Source organism: Marmota monax, unplaced genomic scaffold, assembly GCF_021218885.2.
Source record: "Marmota monax isolate L192 unplaced genomic scaffold, Marmota_monax_Labrador192_F-V1.1 WCK01_AAM20220418_F8-fsc00025, whole genome shotgun sequence".
Classification (NCBI taxonomy): domain Eukaryota; kingdom Metazoa; phylum Chordata; class Mammalia; order Rodentia; family Sciuridae; genus Marmota; species Marmota monax.
The window spans coordinates 39,229-57,920 of NW_026691950.1; the positions used below are offsets into that span (position 1 = coordinate 39,229).

Consider the following 18,692-nt stretch of genomic DNA (forward strand, 5'->3'; position numbering starts at 1 on the left):
TCAACCCTAATAACCACTAAAGTATCTTGGTCTGTCCGGGCAGCTTAATAAAATGCCTTAGACTCGGTGACTTATAAACAACAGAAATATATTTCCCACAATTACAGGATCAAGGTGTGAAGAGATTTGGTGTCCGAGAAGTGCCCCCATACCAGATGGCCATCTTTTCACCATAACCTCATTTGGATGAAGGGACACAAAATCTCCCAGGGGTCTCTTTTGTAAAGGCATTAATTAGTCCCATTCACAAGGACTCTGCTCTTGTGACCCAATCGCCTCTCCAAGGCCCCACCTTCTGACTATCACCTTGGGGATTAGGCCTCAATGTGATAACTTTCAGGGGAGACACAGACCATGGTAGATAGCTTTTGGTTATTGAACAGTTCCCAGCACATGGTAAACAGTTTACATGTCATGACTTTATCTCATTACAATATTATTTTATCAACGTGATAAAATTTCAGTGAAATTTTTGTTGTTAATTAATTGATTATGAAGTACCAGGAGGGGGGTTGTTTAACTCAAGCCTGAGGAGTTTCAAACCCCTTGCCTGCCTGGCCAGGAATCCATCCCCCTCAGGGCAGCACCCCTCGGCAGATCTGTTTCTGTTACCTGTCACCTTCCTGATGCAAACTGGCTGTGACAAGGAGGCAGTGTGCAAACCTCAATTTCAACATTTTTGTTGTTGCAGGGAGAGAAGTTGAATTGCTAGAGGGACCTAATGGACAGTCTCCCCAACAGGTAAGCTATTCTACTTTTTTTTCCTATGCACTTGGGGGGAAAGTGTATTCTTTCCACTTTTTATTAAATTTTCTGTCACTTGGTGATACAGGTTTTTTCACTACAGTTTTTATTCCCTAAAACATTAAATCCAGTAGACAGAGCAAAGTCTGCTTCTTTCTGGCCCCTTCAAGTTTGAGAAAAATCCTGTTTTCCCCCTTACTCTTGTTGCTAGGGGAGAGGATTCTAAAATGTGTGATGAGCCATGACCCAAGGAAGCCTTCACACAAAAGATGGCCAGTCAGTGGATCCCCTCAGGCATTGTGGAATTTCTCCAATAAAGACCTTGCCCCGGGACAGTGGCTCTCAGCGTGTCCCAAGGACCAGCAGTAACAGCCTCAATTGGGTACTTCTTAGGGGAGGGGAGGGGAGGGGAGGGGGGATAGTAGAGGATAGGAAAGGCAGCAGAATACAACAGACACTAGTATGGCAATATGTAAATCAGTGGATGTGTAACCAATGTGATTCTGCAATCTGTATACGGGGTAAAAATAGGAGTTCATAACCCACTTGAATCAAAGTGTGAAATATGATATGTCAAGAACTATGTAATGTTTTGAACAACCAACAATAAAAATTTTTAAAAAAGTATAAAAATAGTGAGAAACAAAAAAAAAAAAAAAAAAAAGAAATGCAGTTTCTCTGTCCTGACTCCAGGGCCACTGGATCAGAAACTTGATACTCAGCCCTCCGGTGGGTTCTAGTGTATTGTCAAGTTCAGGTACCAGGACACAGGCTCACAGACCTCCCTCCCCATCTTCTCTGCGGGTCTCCTCCCCAGCTCCCTCACCATTTCCTTCTTTAGCCCACCTTGCAGGACTATGTTCTGTATATTTTACTCCTGTGGATCCAACCTATTTCCTCCTTTACCCTGTGTCTCTCAAACATACTGTGCACATTGTCCTTGTTCCCTTTGCCAATTCCATGTCCTCAAGCTGCCTCCTTGTGCAGAGCCTTAGCTTCCTTCGAGGTTCCTGTCGTCTTCCTAGTCTATCATCATTTGGGAACTTTCTAGATGCTCCGTATCATTCAGTACCGTAAGTTCCAAGCCTCCTTGACTTTCTGCACTCCAGCCATCCTCCCTGGGCTACATTTCAGTCTCCTGCTGTGGCTGCATCCTGGACATTGTCATTAACTACACACACTAAATGCCTAGGTCAGGGCTAATGGTCTTAGTACTCCAAACTTCTCAGGCTCCAGAATGCCAGGTCACTGTTTGTTCTCTGTCTATCTCTATCTCTATCTATCTCTATCTCTATCTCTGAGTCTCCATACATGAGGATCTCCACAGAGATGTTGTGGTAGAGGGTTGCGTATGCTATGGAAAAGACTCACAAGGTTCTCAGTAGTTTTGGGTTACCACCATCAGTGCTCATAATCCACTACACTCATGTTCTGTAAAGCTGCCTTAAAGGATGAGTCAGTGAATAAGGAACAGTATTGCTCACAGAGGAAATACGGGCTGAGCTTCCCGTGAGCCTCTCCTCACTACATGTTCATCTAATGATCCACACAGAACCTCGTGTTATGTGTTTCTGTTTCAAGACACCTTATTTAAAAATATGCTGTTAATTCATGAGCGGTGAATTCTGGGCGGACAGCACCATGACTCATTCCTGAACAAAGCTTCTCTAGCACTTGTCCTTCCTCTGTAAGGCACGGACCCTTAGACATAGAGACCACCAAAAAAAAAAAAAATTTACAGCATAAAAGTTGAAACAAGGGGACAGGAGACCTTATTTGAGCTCAGCTAAAAACATGTATATCAGATGACTGCCATTTTTTGACAGTCTGAAAACCTCCATGAATGACTTACAAGCACCGTATTGATTTAGGGTTACAAATATATTTTATTAAGTAGGTAAATTTAAAAATATGGATTCCACAAGAAATGAATACCTTATATATAAGAAGCTCTCTGTAAGTTTGATGTTTTTATCATCATCTTCATTATTATATGTTATTAAATATCCCCCAGGGCATTGGACACCTCTGAAAAGTTTTAGGCAGGGGGAGTGATTTGGCACGTGATAGGTGTTCAGGAAATATTTGTTGCATGAATAGGTGGTGAGACCTTTAAGGAACATCAGCAGTCCTCTCCCTCTCTGTACCCTCTCTGTCTAGTAATTAGCAGTGTCCTACCCCCACCAAGATTCTGGGAACATTTGAAGCCTCTGAACATACTCAGTCTTTCCAGAAATTAAAGTACTTTTATTCTACCTTAAAGACATGTTAAAGCTGCAGGTCTGCACACAAAGGGTCATCTATAAGTACAAAACAATTTTTTTTTCTTGTCCTCTTGCCATTTCATGCTTTCAGCCTTGAGTTCAGAGGCACCTTTATAAAATTCTAAGATTCTTTTTGGTCTGGGCACTCTGGCATTTGGTACCATCAGCCTGAGTAGACTGACAGAGACTGGGTGGCTTAACAACAGAAACTTGTTCTCGCATAGCTCTGTCAGCTGGGAAGTCCAAGGTCAAGGTGCTGGCCAGTTCAGTTCCTGGTGATGGTTCTCCTCTCAGCGTGCAGATGGCCATCTTATCACAGCATCCTCATATGGCCTTCCTCAATGTTACTCATGGAAACAGATCTCTCTCACTCTCACTCTCTTTTCCTTTTCTTATAAGCCTACCAACCCTATCGGATTAGGATGTCACTCTGGTGATCCCATTTTGACCTTAACTACCTCCACAAATCCTTATCTGCAAATACAGTGACACTGGAGTTAGGGCTTCAACATGTGAATTTGGGGACAAGGGTATACATCTGTCCAATGAAGGTACTGTAGGATTCTAGAAATTACCTGAGTTGGCTTAGTCCAAACATGTGGCTTGGACTGCGCTGTGCCTGCCTTTTGTTTTTTTAATATTTTTAGTTGTGGATGGACATAATACCTTTATTTTATTTATTTATTTTTATCTGGTGCTGAGGATCAAACCTAGTGCCTCCCACGTGCTAGGCAAGTGCTCTACCACTGAGCCACAACCCCAGCCCCTGTGCCTGCTTTTAACACTATTCTTGTTTGTAGCCTTCCAAGACTGCATTATATAAGCATTTTTCCACAATCCCTTCCTTTAAAAAAGTCCTCATCATTTTCAGGACTTGATTTTTCCCAAGTGCTTCAGGATTCTTCTAGGCTTCTACCATTTCCAATAGAGCAGCTTGAAGGCTTGGAAAGACCCTGTCTCAAAATTAAATAAATAAATAAAATAAGGAAAGGGCTGGGTGCATGGCTCCCATGGTAGAGTGCCCCTGAGTTAAATCCCCAGTACTACAAAAATCAATTAAAAAATTTTAAAAAAATGGGCTGGGGATGTGGCTCAAGCGGTAGCACACTCGCCTGGCATGCATGCGGCCTGGGTTCGATCCTCAGCACCACATACAAAGATATTGTGTCCGCCAAAAACACACTTTGCCAGACCTGTCATGTTCATATCATGTGAACCTTGTAAGAACCCTAAGAGGTGGGGTGTTACTATTTCCCCCATCTAATGGTTGGCAGAACTGAAATGGAAAGATGTTATGTGTCTTTCCCAAGGTCTCTTTCTCACAGGCCTCTCCAGAGCCCACTGCCTTGAGTAGGGGACAGTACTAGGTTACCTCTATGTACTGAATTTCTTAAATTCTTCCTCCACTTCTTCTAAATCCCACTGAGGGGGAAAAAGAAAACACAAAACCAAAAAATAGTATCTTCTCTCTGTATTCACACAGAGCATCACTTCTGACAGCAGAGGGTGGGGGTTAGGAAATGCACATCAAGCTGTTCTCCACCCCTGGACACCAACTAAGTGTCCTACAATGGAATTCAATTCCAATTCTGCCTGCCCGGATTTGGTTAGCATCAGATGCCACAGTTAAGGGCTCAGGCCCACAAAACTGTCCCCACTGCAGATGCCAGTTCACTTGTGGACCCCTGAACTCCTATAGCTCCTCTGGACACCAAGACACCCCACCTCAGGTTCCATAATTTGCTAGAATGGCAGATAAATTCTTTGCTTACCTTGGCTGGTGTGTTGCAAAGGGTATTAAAGGATACACACGAACAGCAGATGAGATATAGGGCAAGGTCCAAAAAAAACCCCACTGTCCCATGGACTTGGGGTGCACCACCTTCCCATACATGGGTGCAGTTTACCAATCTGGAAGTCCATGGAATCTGACTATCCAGGATTTTTTACACAGCTCAATCTCCAGCCCCCAAAAAACAAAATGCACACTTCACAGAGTTGGTGAATGGAAGTACAAGTTCCAACCCTGTAAGTACTTGCTCTTTCTGGTGTCTGGTCCCATTCTGAGGCTATCCAAGGGCCTCACCCAAAAACACTTCATTAGTATAAACTCAAGTGTGATCAAAGTGTTAGGGGTTGTCAGAGATACCCCTTTGACTCAGGATATTCAAAGGGCTTAGCAGCTCTGCGACAAGAGCTAGGGGACAAGGGCTAAATATATTTCCTATTACACCACAACTTCCTAAATAATTTCATGTTCTTTGACCAGTCCTTCTGGTAATTCAGCCATAGAAAACATGATGCCAAGGCGTCTCTGACGTGTTTAAGCAGATACCCTACTAAAAACAGGTGATGCAAAGCTCATCTTGTGACTTCGACCAGAGCCAGGCAAATCAGCTAACAGGCCACGTTGAGATGAGTTTTGTCAGATGATGCCATCACAGTGGCAGGCAAGAGCATCACAGAAGAGGGGCCCCTGAATCCCACAGGAAAAAGACACAGAACTGCCTTGTTAGTCGAAAAACATTGTCTTCATTCCAAAGATTCAAAGTCATCTTCTCAAGTAGACTATGTTTGTAGTACCTGGGAATTCTCCAGTGTGTACTTCTCTAGATTCTCAGAAACAAAGCCAGGCCTAAGGACACACCCTGTCCCCATCTCCAGCTCTGTCTGCACCTTGGTGCTGTGGTGATTCTCTCTGAACATCATAGTTTCAATGACTTTTATATTGATCTTCCATGAAGATGGTTCTCTCCAAGCAGCAGAATTGGGGGAAACATCTACTTATACATCATTAATAAAAATCCGTGACTGTCTGTGAGGTTGTGTGGGTGACTCCTTGAGCTCTCTCTGTGGTCTCAGCCATTCTCTCTTCAGAGCTAGCTATGACAATTCGATGACTTTTCAACATACACACTTGGCCTCCATTTCTATGGGTTCCACATCTATGGATCCTACCAGTCACCAATGGCAAGTATTTGGGGAAAATTTTGCACTGTTGTTATCATGTACTATATAATTAAGCTTTTGATGGTTGCATCTGTACTGAACTTGTGCAAACTGGTTTTTCTTGTCATTACTCCTTAAACAATACAGTGAAACGACTACTTACATAGCTTTTCATTGCATTAGGTATTACAAGTAATTTAGAGATGACTTACAGTATAAGGGAGGAGATAAGTAGGTTATATACAAATACTACACCATTTTGTATAAGGGACTTGAACATAAGAGGATTTGGGGGTAATGAGGAATCTTGGAATGGGTCCCCCATGGATACCAAGGGACAATTGTATATCAGAAGCACATTGATAAGCACACTGGGATGTCTTGATTACCAACTCCAAGAGTTTTAGATATTTTTCTTAAGCTGACAAGTGGGAAACTCATTGAAGCCTTTAGCACCTATTAAAAATCAAATTCCTGTCCCTGTATTGCTAATGGGGTATGCGATAATATGGCCCAACAAACTGTGCTAATAATAGGGAGCACTTTCCACATTGTAGCTGACTTAACAAATGTCTGAACTTAGTTATTAACCATCACTCACAACCATTGATGATAACGAATATTTTCATGAGAGTACTGAAGATGGTGTGAAGCTCCTTACTCTGTCTCCAGTGGCAATTTTAGAATATCATTTACTAAATGTGGGGTCCGGGGCTAGGAAGAGAAGCTATGGGCCTCCTGCTGAAGTAACCCTGCATAGCAAGCAGGCTGATTTTAGATGGGAAAGCAAAGAGAACTTGATGGAGATGACTGAGGGTCTAAAGCCCTTCCGCGGCCACACTTGGTGTCCCCCTACCCCACCTCACTGTGACCTGCCCTAGTCTGCAGCAAGCACAACATGTATGTCACATGACACCAGTTTTCTCAGAGTCCTCTCAGCAGGAATGCCTATGCCTTTGTCCAGGATGACACCTGCATTAGGTGAGATCCAGCTGGGAAGAGCTCCCCTCCTTCCAAACACAGGGAATCGAATCTCAGAGAGTCATTTGGTTATGCAGGTATTGGAAGAGCTAAGAAAGCAAATGAGATGATGGAGCAGGGAACCATTTCCACCCGTGATGGTTTGAATGTCTGTCCCCTCCCAAATTCATGTTGAATTTCCAAAGCAACAGTGCTGAGAGGTGGGGCCGATGGGTCAGGTTATGTCCTCCGATGGATTACATAATTATCACAGAATTGGGTTCCATCTCCCTCCTGTCCCCTCTTGCCTTCACTCACCTGTGGACCCCCTATTTCCTCTCTTACACATGCACAATGTACCTTCTGCTATGCTGTAAAATGGCAAGAGACCCTCATCAGATCATGTACTTTCCAGCCCCCCAGAACTGTGGGATAATTTTGTTCCCTTTATAAATTACCCATTCTGTTTTCAACAGAAAACTGACTCAGACAGCACCCTATGGTGAGAGACAGAATCCAGAGCTAGGAGATAGTCACTGCTGAGATGGACAGGATACTTTCCAAGGCAGAGAGAGAAGAAGGGAGGAAGACCTGTCTTCCCCTAACCCTCTAGTTCTTACCAGCATCTTCCATGGGTGAGACCCACCCAGATCCAGAAGATAACAGCTTTTCCCTATTATACTCCTATAAAAAAGATAATAGGCTAAACATCAACTAGGAAATGTTATAAAGCAACATCTGAAAAAGGCACAAAATTTTTTTAGACAGTTAAGATGATTGTAAACTTGTACCAGTTGAGGATGGGACTGGCTACATGTATTAGCTTCTGACCAAAATGGTGTTCTAACCAAATGGTCCTGTTGGACAACTTGATTCAGACCATTTCATCTGTCACCAAAAAGATTCAACACTAATGGTAGGTGACCTCTGTTTGCCAGGGACTCACCCCACCACTGGATTCTTAGGGTGTAAAACTTCCGCCTTGAAACAGAACTCACCTAAACCAACCAGTAACACAGGAAAGCAGGGGCCAAGCTGCCCTTATTTCCTTAAAGCAGTGAAGAGTGGCCTTCAAAGTGCTCAGCCAGCAGCTTCAGCCTCACCTGGGAGCTTGTCAGAAATGCAAATTCTCAGACCCAGGTGGATTCCTTATGACCCAGGGTGCACTGTACTTCTGTGTGTCTACCAGGATGCTCCTTCCACACACGACACACACGGCCTTTGTTCAGTAATGAGTTGCATCTCATCTGCTCCAGGAAGGAGTCTATTCCCAGGAATAGGGGCAGAGCTTCTCAGACCTTTCCCTAATATAGTCCCCACGGGGCACAAGAGGACCTGGCAGCTTGGCAAGTGTCCAGAAGGCTGATCACAAGCTACTAGCAGAACCAGACATTTCTGTTTAGCTTCTGTTTCATTTTCCCTTTTCACACACAGCATTCTGAATTTAGTTACTAATATTAGGCTTCTTCCCCCAAACCCTTCACATTGGGCCATGTTTCTTTTATGATTCTCTTTGCCTCCCAGTTTATGGTCGCACACCTTCATCCAGAAGATGGGGCTCTGAGCTCAACTCTCCTTGTGGGTTGCCCACAGGGCCTGGGAGAAACACAGGGTCAGCCACAGGAGAGGCACAGCCTCGTGGACAGGGCCAGAGGAGTCACATCTAACCTGGGGAGGAGCTGGACTGGACACCCCACAGGCTCCTTCCTCTCTCAGCCGTTTCCACAGAATGATCGTCCACATGCACAGGTGGCAGGGAACAACCCAGATCTCCTATCCGGAGGTTTGATGAGCAGCCATCATGTGAAAAGAGGCGAAGCCTGTGTAGAGCTATTAGACCCTTTTGCCCCCGGCAGAGTCTACCCAGTCTACAGAATAACTCCCACCCCCCAGCTGCCCACACTGCAGAAGGCTCTGCCAGATAGAACAGCCACAGCCACCAGGACTTAAAGGTGACAGCAACTATCCAAAATATTTACCACATAACTTGTGGCAAAGTACCCATGCTATTTATGCCATAATTCATTCTAAGGCCTTCCCAGTACCAAGTTTCTTCCTTGAAATTAGATTAAAATAAGCACTATATACTGCCATCTTGTGGTTAATAGATGAAATTACACCTATAAAATTCTGAGCGTGAGTCTAGAGAAACCAGTTCCCTTTTGCAAAAACTTCTGGGGCACAAGCTTAGGGTTAGGGTTAGGGTTAAGGTTAGGGTTAGGCCTCTAAATGGCTCCTTCCCAGCAGGTTCAGGAAGCCTTTCACCAAGAAACGCCCATGTCAACCCAGGTGTGACACCCTCAGAAATTTTCCTTTGACTTTTGAAAACACTTTACACGGTTTCCTATTAAAATGCCAGTGTCCCACAGGTCCAGCTCTGGAATGCACTGGGAGCCCTCGCCCCCAGTAGCCAGCACCTCTCCCAGCCCATTGCTCGCAGGGATAGGGCTCCAGCAGATGGCACCCATCCACTCTGAGACCCTTTTCCCTCCCAGGGACTTTGCTGTTAAACACACCTGGCCTTGTCTCGGGGTTCCTCCTGGCAAAAACACTAAAGAGACTTGTACCAAAGAGCTGCACCCCTGAAGGAATGTGGCAGAGAATGGACTCCACGGGGAGGACAAAGGAGAGCTTGTTCCGTTGGGTCAGGGTCATGGCTTAGGGTGAGTGTGGACTTGGAACCCAAGAGACCTCAGCAGTGTTTTCATGAACAAGTTTACAACCACTGAGCAGAATCCCCACCTGTGAAAGGGCAGTACTGATTCTTTCTTCAGTGCCGACCCCGGGATTCACTGAAATGATATGTAAATCTAGTCAAAGAATGAGCAGTAGTTCTCCTTTCCCACTTTGCCATTTAGATTGTTAGGTTGGAAAGAGATTTTTTGATATCATCAACCCATTTTGCAGATAAAGAAACTGAGGGATCAAGAGATTGAACAATTTTCCTGCATCCATGCCATTGGTGATGGGTTGTGACTAGGATTGGTCTTCTGACACCTGGGCTTGGACTTGGCCTGGCTGTTTGCCCAAACACCACATCATTCCATTAGTTTGGGTTATAAAACTACTCTGACGATAAGAACTATCATCTTGATCATGGTTTTTCCCAAAGTAGTCCACAAAACATATATTCCATTGGTTGCTAATAAGTTTATTAGGAAAAAGTTTCTGTGCTCAAGTAATTTTAAGAAATATTGGGTTAAACAAAATGAAATTGTTCTTTTTCCTAACTGGGAATGCATTTGTATTTACTCTCTGCTATTCCCAAACCTATTTGAACAGGAAACCCCTCTTGGGGGTACCTATGAATACATCTCCTTAAAAAAAATATTCCCAAATCTAGGTGACACTAATACAATGACACATCAACAGTTGAGAATATATAAGATGGATTATTTAATGGTGCTAATAATAAAAGTCTTTGGATGATCTTTCAAGTTCCCCCAGAATAACAAAGGCTCCTCCCCTTTAGCAGAAAAGTAAACACACCAGAGAAATTTATCCCAGTAAGTTGTCAAAACCTGCCCAGAAAGGAAGGAAACAGAGTGGGTAGAGGAGAGTTTGTTTTCTAGTCCCCTCTCACCTATAGATTCAGAACCATCTATGAAGATGGGCAGGCAGAGTAATTTCTTCTATAAAGAGAGCTCCTAGCACCTGCTGCTTATTTTCATTCATTCTTCTTATGTCAGGAGCTTGAATTCAGTAGTGACTGACTAAATATTTGTCGACTTTGCCTGCTGGCCAAGTTCGGGGAAATCCTGGATTATGTTTTCTAAACATTAGCAAGTTGATTTTTCAAGATGGAGTCCAAATTGAATGTTCCGTTTTATTATACCTCCCTTGCAAATGCTCCTGTAACTTAAAGTTGAATGACTCCCCGGCAGCTGCTCTAAAGTCTCATTTAACAGAACCCTTGAAGCAGACTGTCCATAACCCTAGGAATTGTGCCACAGCGTGTTAGCTGTTTCCCAAGCTGGGAAGGGGGAACCACAGCCTCTCTGATCCCTCTTAACTCGTGCATTTGGCTTATAGTTTTGAACCATTGGGTCGCGTGAGATTGGATCATGGAAAGGAATAGACCCTGTGATGGAGTAAGTTATAAAATCTGGCATGCATCCCCGGTTCATTCCCAGCTGTCACTCACCAGTCATGATTTCTCTTCATTTGACTGATGAGGATAAAGAGCTCCTGGGAGCCAGGCTCTGACTGGGAGGGACATTGCCTACAGGAGCTTGTGTGCCTTAGGAAGGCAAACAGCTGACACACACCAAAGCACTGGAGTGTGAGTCTGTTTTTGTCAGCATTTTCAGCACTGTGACCAAAAGACAGTGTAGGGGAGAAGAAGTTTATTGGGGCTCACAGTTTCAGAGGTCCCAGTCCCTGGATGGCCAACTCCATTGCTCGGAGCCCGAGTTGAGGCAACACACCTGGAAGGGCACAGGGGAGGAAGGCAGCTCAGGACAGGCAACAAGGAGGCAGAGGGAGCTCTACTCACCAGGAACAAAATATAAACACCAGAGTCCCGCCCGCAGTGCCCTATCTCCTCCAGCCACACCCTACCCACCTTTGCTCCCCACCCAGTTAATCCGTTTTGGTGGATTAATCCACTGATCAGGCCACAACTCCTAATCTAATCATCTCACCTCTGAAAATGTTTTCATTGCTTCTGGGGACACCTCATATCTAATCCATAACAGAGTGCCTCTCTGAGATAAAGTGGTGGATGGGTGCAATATTCTTTATGTGCCTCCAGAGATCCAGGGCCTGGGACCTTATGTTGAGCCAGGGGCCTCTGTACAGTCACAGGACGACACCTGTGTGGACTGCAAAAGATCAGTGGGCTTTTGATGGACTCTTTCCCAAGCCCTTGCTCCACGGCCTTCTTTATACAGAATATTTTAATATCAGTGACTTCTTGGAGGAATCCTAGCCCAGGGACAAACAAACAGAATAAGAACTGCTCTTAGACTATTAGATGTGTGTGTACGCACGTGCGTGTGTGTTTGTTTACCTTTTAACTTTCTATTTTGACATGATTTCAAACTGAAAAGCTTCAAGAAAAAAATATAAAAAATCCCATGCACCCTCCATGCCGAGCTCCTAAATATAAACATTTACCTCTTTTGTTTTATTCTTCTGTCTACACACTCTCTCTTAACACACACATACGTGCTTTTTTTTTTTCTGGATCCTTTTAATGAGTTATAGATATTATGATCCTTTGCCACTAGATACCTCACTGTTTTTTTTCCTAAAAACAAGAACATTCTTTGATATAGCCTTAATACAATGGTCAAAATCAGGAAATTAGCTGATATGGTACTGTTACCTGATCTGCAGACTTTATTCACACTTCTCCCACTTGTGCTAATAGTGAACTTTTAGCAAGAAGATTGTGTATTTATTCAGTTATCATATCTCCTGTAATTCTCTTTATTTTTTCATAAGGCTACACTTTCTTTTTCCCTTTGGCAGTACCAAGGATGGAACCCAGGGCCTCACACATGGTAGGAAAGAGCTCTACCACTGAGGTCCGCGCTCAGCCAACATGACTTTGTTAAGGAGCACTAAGCAGAGTACTGACAGTTGTCTCGATCCATGGTAGAGATACCATTGCAGCCTTGAGCATGGGCAGGGAGATCCTTTGAGACTGAACATCCTGTTCTCCTCAAACTTTCACCCACTGGTCCCCGCGTTCATCCATGGTTCTCACTTTCATCAGTTATTACGATAATGATCATCGAATGGCAGTTGTTCTAGTCCTTTCTTCCTTGTATGTTTGTTGGCTGACTTTCTACTTGTAAAGCTTTCCCTCCCCCCATTTCTACTTATCTCAGTGCCCTTGTGAATCATTCAACGGGCTGTAGTCCTTTATATTAGTAGTATTGATTTTGATGCTCTAATGGTTCCGGACATGGCCAGTAGAAGCCCATGAGCTGACTCTCGGATCTTTTTACCTTGACCCTGTCATTCTTCAAGATCACTATTTAAAAGCAGCTCTTTCCGGGTGGGTTGAGCCTTTTTCTATATTCCTTGACTTCCTGATGAATACTCAGGCAATTCCTCTGCCTGGTTAGAAAATTCCTGGTTCTCCCTGGTCTCCCCGCCCCCCTCCAATGTCCCCATTGCAAAACAGGATTTTCCTACCAGGAGGCTCCATAAGTAACTGATGTGAATTAGCATGGCCATCTTCAAACACAGGACTATTTCATTTCAGCCAAATACTCAGGAAAGAGTCACACCCCGACCCTGCACTCCAGGAGCAGGCGGGCGCCAGCAGCCCACAGACACAGTCACCCTAATGGTGTTTGTTTTTCCCCTGTGTAAACCAAGCGATGATTGCGAAGGATTTGCCCTTTGCTTCCCTGTTGCTTTCCCAAAGAGAAAGCAAATTTTGATTCTGCTTAGCAATAAGGGCACCCAACGACTCCGATCTTAACTTTAGGCTAGCCGTTGCTAAAAGGAGAGCAGAGTAGGAAGCTCACAAACGGGTCCTTTGGGGCTCAAGCTTACTTCAAAGGAGTGGGTATTTTTGCCACCACCGTGTTCTCAGGTAGGATGAGGAGTATATTCCTCATTGCATCTGGAAGTAGGAAAAACTTCTTGCTAAAAGGAAGATGTGGATGTAGGAGTGACCTATGAAAGGGGAAATGAATTGAATTTGATTTGACACATCGTATAAGGAAGAATGATTGTAGATACGAGCATGCTGGGGCCAGGTGTGAATACATTAGTCCCCACCCTGCTCACCAGCTGGTCACACAACCTTGGACGTTAAAGCCTGTGGAGAGAAGGAATGTCTCTGGGGAAGGAAAATACAGGGTGGTGAGAGAGGGCAGAAACTGGAACCAGGAAGAGGCTGTCCCCACCGAGCTGCAAAGGCACAGAAGCATGGCCCGCAGGTATGGAGCAGGTCTGCAGGAAGCCCATGTGGTATGCCCTTCAGGGGGGGTGTCGGGGAGAAACCAGACTGAAACTGACCCTGAAAGGAGGAAAACTTTCTGAACAGCTTGGGATTGCATGGCTTCGAAAAGCAATACAGACCTTGTGGTTTTCCAAGGTAGGAGGGAGCCTGAAAGCCATAGGTAATGATAAGAAGCAGGGAAGAGGTGGGTTTTGAATTAGGCTAGTCCTAGCAGCATATTTTGGTGCAAGTTGCTCTATGGCCTCGGCCCCAGCAGCAGAAAGTAGGGAACAGGCTTTCTAACCTGGGTCTCTCTAGTTCCCAGGTCCATCTTGCTCAGCCTCTAGGGAGCTGGGAAGGGGAGGTGAGCCAGATGTGGTTCAAGATGCACTGCCCTCTCCCCTCCTCTCCTGCCCTCCCTCCTCCTCTCCTGCCCTCCCTTCTCCTCTCCTGCCCTCCCTCCCTCCTTCCTTTCTTCCCCAGGTACAGCTTTTGAACCCACTACTATTAATATTTTATGATTGATATTTTATGATTAATATTTTATGATTGCGTCAGTCACATGATTATCTAAGTCCCCTCTTTCCTTTTCTTTGAACTTTTCTTTACTAGCTATCCTCCTGCCTTTAAAAAAAATAATAATAATTAATTAATTAGGTCCAAGACAAACAAAGGTACTTGGAAAGGGTTGGGAATTCAGAGTTGGTTGTGGAGCTCCAGGGCAGGAGTAGAGAAGGGGAGGAGTCGGGGGAGGGAAAGAGATGCAAGTGTTACTCTTTAATCTGTCCTCTTTATCCAGGTGAGCTGTGAATTACTAGCAGGAAATAGGGACCTGAGGGGCGGGGGGGGGGGGGGGGGGGGTGCTGCAGCTGGGAACACAACCTCAGGCTTTGAAAATGGGTAATTTAATTGGGAGTGCTCTGGAAAAGTGCAAGGTTGTACACATATATTCCTAGCTCAGCTCCCCGGTGATTTTTCTCTCTCTCTGCAACCACAACCATCTTCACACTTGAGGTTCATGTCTTTCAATTGGCGTCACAGTTGATAGATATGTATCACGTGGCCCTCATTCCAGAAGCAAAGCTACTTGGCAGTGTTGATGCTGTAGCTTGTATGCATATGTCACAGCAGCTGAGTCACATCTTCCATGGGGGCAAGGCTTGCATGTTTTTAAAATTGCTGAATATGCTGTATCCATACAAGGCTAGGTAATATTCCTGTCTTTGCTTATTCTGACTACGAACTTATGTATCCCCCAACAACACTGTGGGGGATGAAGTGACTGAGGCCCAAAGGTACACAGTGAGTAGGGGGCAAAGCTGGGCTGGGAACCAGGTTTTCTTTCTCCAGAGCTTGCCCTCATAACTCCTGAGTGACATGGTTGGCACAAACTGAAAATGTCTCCATTGGTCATAGAGAAACAAAATGCTTACAAGTCTTGCTCTCCATTTTAAGCCACATCTATTAGAAACCCCAAAGTATTTTACTAACTGTCCCCAGAATGTGAGATGCTATCCTAAGTGCTAAGGGATTGGGCATGAGAAAGCACTTCCCTCATTGAGCTAATTTCCTCCTGAAAAGATGGATCAGAATCACATCTAAACAAAATGTCCAGTAGTAGCATTGGACATGCTGGGAAGAAAAATGAAGGACAATCAGAGTGACAAGAAATGGAGGGTAGGTGGCCCAGTGAAATCTTTTATAGATTTGTTAGCCTTCCCAAGAAGACTTCCGCAAGGGATTCTGTGCTCAAGATCACACTGACTTGGGTATGTGGTCGTTTTCTGGATACTTGAAAAGTTACTAAAAGATGAGAGGGTTAAAAGCAACAGAAGTTCATCCTCATGCTGGAATGAACTCACAGTACTAGAGCAGCCAGAAGTCTTGAAATTGGTATCACTGGGCTGAAATCAAGGGCCACACTCTTTCTGAGGTTCCAGGGTGAATTTGTTCCTTGTCTCTGTGACCAAATCCCTACCTTCCTCTCAAAAGCATTTGTAATTGTCTTTTGAGTCCACCCAGCTCACTGAGCAAGTTTCCACATCTCAAGATTTATCACTTCAGCACATCAGCAAAGACTTTTTTTTTTTTTTTTTTTTGCCATGAAAGGTAACATTCCCATACTCCAGGAATGGGGATGAGGATATCTTTCAGGGAGACGGTTTTCACCCTACTACAGGATGGTGTTTATGGATTTAATTTTTCAGTGCAGTAATCTAGTTCCCTGTGACCAACCAACCAATCTATGCTTCTTAAAAATTAAAATTAAAAAAAACACAACATGTCTTTTGATGCAAAGATTTGTGCTGTAGCATCCTCAGGAATCCATCCACAACTGAAAAGGGGAGGAGAAAGACCAGCGAGGCAGCACCAGCCCACAAATGAGCCCTCTTCCTAGTGAGTGTATCTTTAAAGACAAGGGCCTGGGGCTGTGGGTGGTGCTGTCCGAAGGCTGTAGATATTGGAAACGAAGAATAACTTAGAGATCCTTGAACACTGATTTTTAGGGTTTTCGGAGCAGACCAAAATGGCCAGTTTTACATGAAGAGAAGATTTGGTTCAGAGGGAAAGGATGGAGTGAATCCAGTTTGGGAAGGAGCTAGGGACAGTGGGCCGGTGGGCAACAAGTCCAGTTTTACCAGGAAGCCCCCAGAGGGAATGTCTATGACCTGAGAAAGAATAGAGTCATGAATCCCAGCTGGGATGTCATCAATGAGCTGTGGAGGAGGACTGTTCACCTCACAGGACAGAAAGCAAGAGTGGAGGAGGAGGATCCAGGGACCCAACTAACTCTACAGTGACCTGACTTCTTCCCTCTAGGACCCATCTAAAGCTTCCATCACCAATAGTGCCACAGGCTGGAGAACAAAGCTTCACATATGGGCCTCTGGGAGCCATTTAAGATCCAAACTACTAGCCAGGCATGGTGGTGCCTGCCTGTCATCCCAGCAGCTCAGGAGGCTGAGGCAAGAGGATAACAAGTTCAAAGCCAGCCTCAGCAAAAGCCAGGCACTCAGCATCTCAGTGAGACCCTGACTCTAAATAAAATACAAAATAGGGATGGGGATGTGGCTCAGTGGTCAAGTGCCCATGAGTTCAATCCTAGACTACACCCCCCCCCAAAAAAAAAAAGATCCAAACTACTACAGCACCCTTTCATGCTAGAGGAACTGACCTCTGGCAAGGAGCCCTCTCAAAACCTCTTCTGCCTCCTGTTTCTGCACAGTGGCCTTTACCTCAGTAAGATTCTTGTGTCCTCCATAAAAGGCACTGTACTAGACAAAGACACAGGTCCCTTCTCTCTGTGGCATTGTTCCATGCACATGTCCCTCATCTGTAAAGTGGGGATGGAATGAACAACTCATAGTGTTAGGAAAGGGTCAGGCACAGAGGCAAGTGTTAGCACCGTCTGGGAACTTTGAATGGGTGATTTCAAAGACATGGAGTTACTCTGAGGAACCAGCGCCTTCCCTCATCAATGTGTTATCATTTTGCCACAATTTTCAGCTTTTTAAATTTTGAGCATCTAAGAAGGACAAACAAACTTACTCCTACTCATATCTCGTTCATAATGTTCTCTCCCTTCTACACTTTCTTTTCCAGATGGTAACAAAAAAATAATCCAGATGGGGTGCAGGTGCTGTAAAATGATACAAAGGTAAAGTTGAACAAAGACTTCTTCTAAATGGAGGGATTTTTGATCATCATGAAGCTGCTTTCAAAAACCATGTATATAACATCAATTCAAAAATAATAAAAATAAAGAACATGCATGTATTCAGTGCCTTGGGGCATGATCGACATTGCCAATGCCTCACGTGTAAGGCCCTGTTTGGGTGATACTTAGAGGAAATGTGGCCTAAATTTTTAAGCTTTTCTTGCTCACTGCTCAAAACATGCTGGGAACATCATCATTCTCTGAGACTTAAATTTGGTTTGGGCTCAACTGACATGAGAGAATGTTAATAAAAGAAAGCTTGAGTTTCAGAGGATACCTGAAACAGCATCATTAAAAATGAATCCCCCAGACCCACAAGGTACCTATAATTTTGTTCATAATAAATTTCATAAATTTTTATGTAATATTAACTGTCAGGGGGAACAAATTAAATGAAGATCTTGCTTCCTTAACAAATAACACTGCTTTTGCTCAATTCCAAACACATATAAATTTGACTCCTCTGTCATTATTGGATGTTTGGAGTTTTTAAAAAATATTTATTAAAAGTCCAGTCAGTCCTCCACATTCCTGGCTTCTATGCCCCCGGAGTCAACCAACCACTCATCAAAAATATTCAGAAAAAAATGACATCTATACTGAACTGTGCAGACTTTTTTCTTGTTACTTCCTAAAAAGTCTAGTCAAAACTATCTGCATAGCATTTATGTTGTGTTAGGAATAATAAGTAATCTTGAGGTGATTTGAAGTAAAAGGGAGGCCACATGCAAATGTAGGCCAGATGCAAATACAATACCATTTTATATGAGAGAAGAGCATCCAAGGATTTTGGTATCCAGGGGGGTCCTGGAACCACTCCCCCAGTAGACCCTGAGGAACAAAGTTTGTTTTTTTTTAATGCCACTATAATCTTCATACTTATCATTTTAATGACTACATAAAATCCCATCAGGGAGATAAACCATCAATAAGATACTTAACCCCTTATTTTCGATTTGTGGACATTTGTTGTATCTACTTTTTTTTTTAAAGATTTTTTTTTAAATGGACACAATATCTTTACTTATTTTATTTATTTTTACGTGGTGCTGAGAATCAAACCCAGTGCCTCACACGTGCGAGGCGAGCGCTCTACCACTGAGCTACAACCCCAGCCCCTGTTGTATCTACTTTTTTATTTTAAAATTTCACA

At 44.0% G+C, this 18,692-nt stretch overlaps 1 protein-coding gene across 3 annotated transcripts in view; it reads left to right on the top strand.

The window, feature by feature from the left end:
* The window catches only part of CUNH4orf19 (chromosome unknown C4orf19 homolog), a 43,513-nt gene that overhangs the window by 22,905 nt on the left and 1,916 nt on the right, over positions 1–18,692 (top strand). Inside the window, exons 2-3 of one of the 3 annotated variants that reach the window (XM_046446637.2) lie at positions 692–741; positions 17,425–17,479. In XM_046446637.2, coding sequence (XP_046302593.1) covers positions 17,448–17,479 — 32 coding nt within the window. In that variant the 5' untranslated portion in view covers positions 692–741; positions 17,425–17,447. Of the gene's footprint in view, positions 1–691; positions 742–13,269; positions 13,820–16,171; positions 16,219–17,424; positions 17,480–18,692 lie in introns of those variants that run through there. The other 2 variants (XM_046446695.2, XM_046446567.2) reach the window with 2 other exon arrangements.